This window comes from Bipolaris oryzae (assembly GCF_000523455.1).
Source record: "Bipolaris oryzae ATCC 44560 unplaced genomic scaffold scaffold_389, whole genome shotgun sequence".
Taxonomy (NCBI): domain Eukaryota; kingdom Fungi; phylum Ascomycota; class Dothideomycetes; order Pleosporales; family Pleosporaceae; genus Bipolaris; species Bipolaris oryzae.
The window spans coordinates 355-7,006 of record NW_006911665.1 but is presented as its reverse complement, the minus strand read 5'-3'; the positions used below and the strand labels follow the sequence as shown (position 1 = coordinate 7,006).

The window sequence follows — 6,652 nt, the reverse complement described above, 5'->3', positions numbered from 1 at the left end:
GGGCGGCTGATACTTCCTCCGATCCGGCTCTGGGATTGGTCCGATACTTAGCGAGGCTGTAACATCGTTACATAATACTCCTAGTTCTTACGAGCCTAATAGTATATTCGAGAGCTAAAGAAGAGCTTTACTACTAGTATGTTGTTTTAATTTTCTAATACGTTACGACTTAGACTATATAGATTAGTTAACGTCCGCAATACTACCTGCTAGGCTACCTTAATATTTAATAATTTAATATTCTTGCCTATCTCTGCTATAGCGAGTCTAAAGGGTTGCGTGGGTAACTAGCTAGTAATATTTCGTATTCTAGAGAGTGTCCTAACCGGGGCTGTAGCTATAGAATAGTAGCGTTGCTTTCCCTAGTGTTCTTAGTCTTTTCTAATAAATAGAAAAATAGGAAGTGCATAGGTATAGATAGAACTGTTGTAGATTTAATAATAATATCTTGAGGATCTAGTAATGTCGAGCAATTCTCTATAGATAGCGAGGCGCTGGATATTGTTGTACATTGTCTTGCAAATTCCACAGCGCCTAACCATGCGCCGTCTGTCACATCCTGCATATAGATATAGAATCTATACATCAAAACCTGAAAATTCATTGATATATTTGGTTCTAATCTGTCCACATTCGAGACAATGCGAGCATCGACATGTACTCTACTTAATAGCAAAAATAGAACCAAACACGCGCTACATCAATAGCCAATGACGATGCTCTTCACATTGGTTGGTCATGGTGGATTGAATACCCCGCTTTGAGACAATTTCATAAGGTCCTTCGAACCACATTGCCATCAATCACTTGAGCACTATTCAAGCAATGTTCATAAAGTTCATATTATTATAACTACTCGAGCCGCTTTCAAGCCTCGTAATTCAGGCTATCACGATATGCGTTATCCCCAGTATTTCCTACTAAAAGCTAACAAAAGGTAAAGGTGCACTCGAAGAAGTTCATACATTATCAGAGTGAGCGGCAGCGATATTAGAAGAGAAGTGACTGTGGTTACTATAGACTGTGGAAAAAGCGACTGCCCAGCATTGTCTAGGAACCCTGCAAACAATAGCACTACAAACGAGGTCGCTTTGAATAAGTTATATCGTAGAGCAAGATCGTAGCATATTGCGACTAACGGTACCAAGACGATGGACGGAAGATCGGATGTACGACGTCGCGCAAGGCTTTTAACATGACCCTCAACAAGCAAGTTTGAACCGTACAAGATAGCTACATAGACGGATGGCGAAGAAAGCCGAGATTAGCGTTCACCAGAGCTTCACTAGATTAGGGTCCATTAACTAGATCTATAATTCCTTAAGTGCATCTTCGTCATGCTCCGGTGATAAGGTTTCCCACTGTGGATTACCTACTATAACAAGACGATCGCCAAAAGGACGGCAAGAGCCTATGTTTGTAAGGATCTATGTCTCATCCTCAGCAACCATAGTATTGCTTGGTTTGATGTCATTATGAGCAAGCCCAGGAGAATGGAGGTGCATGACTGCAGACTTCAGTCCATCAAAGCCAAGCTTCAAGAGTAAGCTTCCTTATCCTCGACCGGCCGCACTAGACGGTGTGCTCTTTCGTGATAAAGGAGAATGTTGAATATGAGAACCTCAGATTACCACCATCATCGAACACGTTATGATTGCAGATCTGCAGGTCCTTAAGGGATTATATAAGAGTCGTGTCCGCTCGATAAGTATGCTAGAGTATTTTATCCCTAGCAAGCTGTCGGATTGTGCTAGTAACCCAGATGAACATATTTCGAGCAAACCCTAAGACCTACAGAGCGAGTCTAGGCATCGTAACATTGTGTATAGTCACTTAATACAAAATTAAGTTCGGGACCGACGAAAAAGAGGCTGCGACAGTATATTTAAGAGGGGTAGAAACGATCGAGGCAACGCAGTATAGACGCACTGCTACTCCTATAACACGTTAGTAATATGTAACTAGCAATGTTCGTCTAGGGCAACTGACTAACTGGATTTCTGGACTTGACATTGACGTCGGAAACTAAATGTGTTCTTGTTGTGACTACGGGTCTGGTGGGTGCATGACAATCGGTGGGGAAACGAGGAGCTTGGCAGTGCACGGCCTTCGTCGTAGTGCGTAAGTGAGCTAAATTTTGATACTAGTTATATATTTTCTAAGATTATCTAACAACCATCAATCAGCAATCACAGCTTGTTTAAGATATGCCAAGATTCTATCTTCAGTAGTATAGTGAATACTGTGACGGTTGTCATCTCTACGTGAACCCGTTTTAGGATTACCGCCTGCCAAGCCATACTAAGTTTCCTATTACAGTTACGCAAACCCGTTCTAGGACTACAGCCTGCCAAGCTATACTAAATACCTATTTCGGTAACTAGTAGCATAGAGAAAGATACTCCATGCAAAAGTTGACGCTGTTTTGAAAGCCTCAGTGGGTACATGGTCGCAAAATGGAGGCCCTCTCACTTTCCTTGGGCTTCCTCTCCCACCCCCTCTCCCCCTTTCTTTCTTCCTTTCTTCCTTCCTTTTTTGCGTCACTTGTGCTACTTCCTACCTACAATATATCAATATCAAACCTTTTGTTACTGTATTCACTTGCTGAGGCTCATCCGTATCCCCAACATGCGCGGAAGGAAGAAACTTAGCAGACCCATCAATGTAGATGACCTACAAGCGCTTGCCCAACAAGAGGAGAACCGCGAAGCTACTGCAGAAGAGATAGAGAAATCGCTCATTCCCGAGAGTTTGAAGCAACACAGGTACACAATCAAGCTATGGATAGAGTAAGTGGACACCAAGATTTGAAGACGCAACTAACAAGTCAGGTTCTCGCAGCAGGTCTTGGGTACAAGTGTGCAGGAAGATAAACCCTTTCCACAGCCTCCACCGGCAAACCAGATCATGGTGTTTCTTACTTGGTATACTCGGACAAGCAACGGATTGATTGACGAGAAAATCAACGACACAACGATCGCAAACCGTCTTCGATGTCTTAAACGAGCTATTCGACTGTTTACCAACCACATCTATAGTAAAGCCGACAACAGCCAATTTACTCAACTCGTTGAGAACAAGCTTCCTCGAACTGAAGGTTTATCAACAAAGGCGTACGACAAGCCTCTAGCACCACTAAATGTGAGCAAGGACGTCATTCGCTTCTTGTGGGTGTGCGATGAATACCAGTTCCATCATCCTCGCGTACGTCTCCAACTTGCCTTCTCCATTTTGATGTTGACTCTGATGGGAATGCGCCCTGGGGAGTTTATTGAATCATCAAACTGGAAGAACTCGAATGAAGGACTGCTTTATCGCGATGTGAAGTTGCTTAGGTCTTCAGAAGCTGACGGGGGATTCATACTACATGTACAACTTCGGAACCGTAAAGGCCATAGGCATAATCATAAGCAGGGGTATGTTTTCCGCGCTCCTCGAGGTAAATGCTGACCAGAGCTTAGTGCACTGATGCTTCTCACTGAGGAGCCAGGTGATCGTGCGCTTTGTCCGGTCACATACTTCCTGGCGCTCGCACTAGCAGATGGTGTCTTTGAAGGCTGCGAAACACTCTCCGACCTCCAGTCTAGGAAACCGTCGCCTGGTAGTTCCTATTGCGAGTTTCCTTATCATGCGGATGTAGGAGATTTACCAATCTTACGGTGTTGCCAACAAGACGGGTCGATCTCGCCGACAAGAATACTAACCTACTTTGGCTTCCATTGGATGATCCGAAGCTTGGGGCAGAGAGCAGGCTACAAGGACAAACTGACTGCGTACTGCTTTCGCCGTGGTTATGGAAATGCGATTGACAGTATGTCTGGATATTTAAGGCTCTAAACACACACTAACAGCCACAGAAACCGTCACAACTGCACAGAGACAGCAGCTAATGGGGCATGCCAACCCAAATGTCTTCCAGACCTATATTTCTTCCATGATCGGGATCGATTCGCAAAGTGTCGTTCAAGGGAGAGATCAGCGCATGGAGCTCATCAACAACCACAGTTCGATGATGCTGAACCGAAACCTACTAGCCCCTATGCCTCCTAGATCCCAGCTAGCAGACACAACTTCACTGAATGCAAGTCACCATGATTCGGACCTTCCACACGACAAGCGGAAGTATATGCAGAGGAAAGCCTTCGAAGAAGAGCGGCAGCAGTTTTTCCAGGGCAGGTCTATTACGACTAGCTCAACATCGAGTGACGGTACCCGAACGCCCTCTCGATACCTCAAGGCATTATTGAAGCTTGAGGCGAACCGCTATCAAGCTGTGATGCTTATGTATCCAGACCTCAAGTCTGATGGTAATCAGCATGACAAGGACAACGAGACCCCTGATCACGAGAACTACGAGGCAGCTGAGATGACAACTTCGACTCAAGAACCTCGTATTTCACTTGAGCAAATAGTCCATCCACTTCAAAGTATCGCAAATGGACACAAACAGCATTTCGAATACGGAAGCGCAGAAACTATCGAAAACGGATGTTGCAGCTTCTGTAAGAAGCAATTGGACGGGTATGCGCATCGGCTTTTACAACACTGTAGATGTACTAATTGCTTTTTTAGAGAACGTCGAGACCGAGTGAATGAACATCTGCTATTTTGCGCAAGGGACCGGCGATTGGAACATGGACGAGCTCGTATGACCAGCCTGTTTTCAAACACCCGTTTATGCCGTTGGAACGATTGCCATTACAAGTTTGAGGGCAAAAAGCCTGAGACATGCTCACTCCATATGCTCAAACACGTCTTGAAGAACGAATCTTACCAATGTTTATGGGACGGATGCCGGGAGACCTACGACAGCCATGAGGTATTATCATGCCATGTTGCCAAGAAGCACGGCGCGCCAGATGAATGGACCACACTCACAAATATACGATACTGCTTTGAGCATAACATATGGTGTTGCTCAGACTCGCAGTGGGAGGCGCATCTAGAGGAGAGCCACCTTCCCCAGTTGAACAACTTTTGCGGCTTAGTTCGTCGAAACGGGGCTGTCCTAGTCGCAGGCGTTTGCTTGTTTTGCATCGGCAACACCGAGGCAACCCTCACGTCTCGATTTAAGCAGTACTTCCAACACAATGCGTTACGTACACACATGAGAAATCATTTGACGAACGCCCTCTATCCATTGGAATGCCCTCATCCTTCTTGCGCAACTAGCCTGGGCACTGCAGACCTGTTCTGGGAACATGCAGTGTCTGTTCATGGATTACCGCCTTTGCATGGCACGAAAATAACCAGTAAGCGCAAATCGCCCTGCGATGACGACCCACAGCAAGAGTAGCGCGCGGTTAGCCAACCAAACCAGACGCGCATTCATATGCCGCAAGCACAGGATCGAAATCCGAATTCGATATTAAGTGACGCAAACCAGATATCGGTTTCGAGGGACAGATTCGTGTTTAGAGGATACTTGTTCATATTGCAATATTATATCAAGACTTCATGTTGTGCATTTTTCCGTTCCAGCATTTACTTATATCACTTCAAGCTACCATACAAATGATGACACCACCTCTCCGTTCAGAGCGTCGACAGACCAAGCTCGCTAGAAGGCAGAGCGGGAGCATGCTCGGTTCCCCACTGCAACTAAGCATCCCCCCTGCTGCATCCCGCCAGCATCACCCTCTCACTCCATATCCCTTCGAATCGAAGCCCTCTGTGCGTCAGAAGCAGAATGCTATCAAGGCGCTCTCTCAATCTCTTGCTAGTGTTGTCGATGAAGAACCATGTGAATCTCATTCGCAACCGCCCTTAGACTTCGACCCCGCGGGACGCTCGTATGATGACTCCAGTTCAAATTCCGAGAAGGCGGTATCACCACCTACCACGACGCACGAATTTGTAAGAATACTTTCCATGATATTGGCGTTTCTCATAGCTCTAGCGAAACGACGCCATGACGCACTACGTTGGAACGGCAACGTCTCAGTCACGAGCCTACACGCGATCCCCAAACCTGCAAGCCCGGTTTAATACAGTAGTCAGAAAAGCGAGCCAGCTTTGTGCGATGTCCGATTCTGAAGTATACCTAGCCGTGCGACATGGAGGTAACTTCTATGTTTACAACTCTGTCGATGTGGCTTCGCATCAAGCCCCAGAACCAGAGGTACGCGGAATAATCATAACGAGGACAAAGCTTACACATCACAGGCACATGAACGCATCGTCAAAGTAGCAGTCGCGAGCAGCACTTGTGGTATGACTATCTAACTTGGACGTGGTCTGAGGTGGGACGTGACGTTGGTTTTTCTGTACCTAGGTAGCCTTTAACTAAAGACCTGTGTTTTACCATATCTGCCCAGCTATCGAAGAGTTTATTTGTCAAAACATGCTCAATGTTAGCGCTAATTGCGACTGTGGCGTTTCTGGATCAGGCTCTCATTGCCGCAATTATTCCCCTCCATAAGCAGCGAACTCGCTTACTTTACTCCATTTCGCAGGAGCTGCACGTCTTTGCAAGGTTTACACCTGTGCCACATGGCGCTACGAATAAGCGCTGAGTGCTTTATTTGCAATGGCCACATAAGTACCTGTGTCGTTCCGAGATTCCTTCACCTTGACTCATGCAGTGTGGGCAAGTACTATCCCTCCATGTGTGGCGGAAAACCCTGCGTGGCGGCATGCCAGTAGTGATTCC

General features: G+C 46.1%; 2 protein-coding genes across 2 annotated transcripts; both read left to right on the top strand.

Moving 5' to 3' along the window:
- Window positions 1-3,234: 3,234 nt before the first annotated feature.
- On the top strand, window positions 3,235-5,296 carry COCMIDRAFT_111066 (uncharacterized protein; the record flags this gene model as incomplete). The annotated part of the gene is made up of 5 exons (XM_007695680.1): window positions 3,235-3,416; window positions 3,462-3,811; window positions 3,858-4,521; window positions 4,813-4,819; window positions 5,078-5,296. The coding sequence occupies 5 exons, from the start codon at window positions 3,235-3,237 to the stop codon at window positions 5,294-5,296; spliced, it is 1,422 nt and encodes a 473-aa protein (XP_007693870.1).
- A 218-nt stretch (window positions 5,297-5,514) lies between these two features.
- COCMIDRAFT_41893 (uncharacterized protein) lies at window positions 5,515-6,225 on the top strand (the record flags this gene model as incomplete). The annotated part of the gene is made up of 3 exons (XM_007695679.1): window positions 5,515-5,856; window positions 5,900-6,121; window positions 6,166-6,225. The coding sequence occupies 3 exons, from the start codon at window positions 5,515-5,517 to the stop codon at window positions 6,223-6,225; spliced, it is 624 nt and encodes a 207-aa protein (XP_007693869.1).
- Window positions 6,226-6,652: the final 427 nt, after the last annotated feature.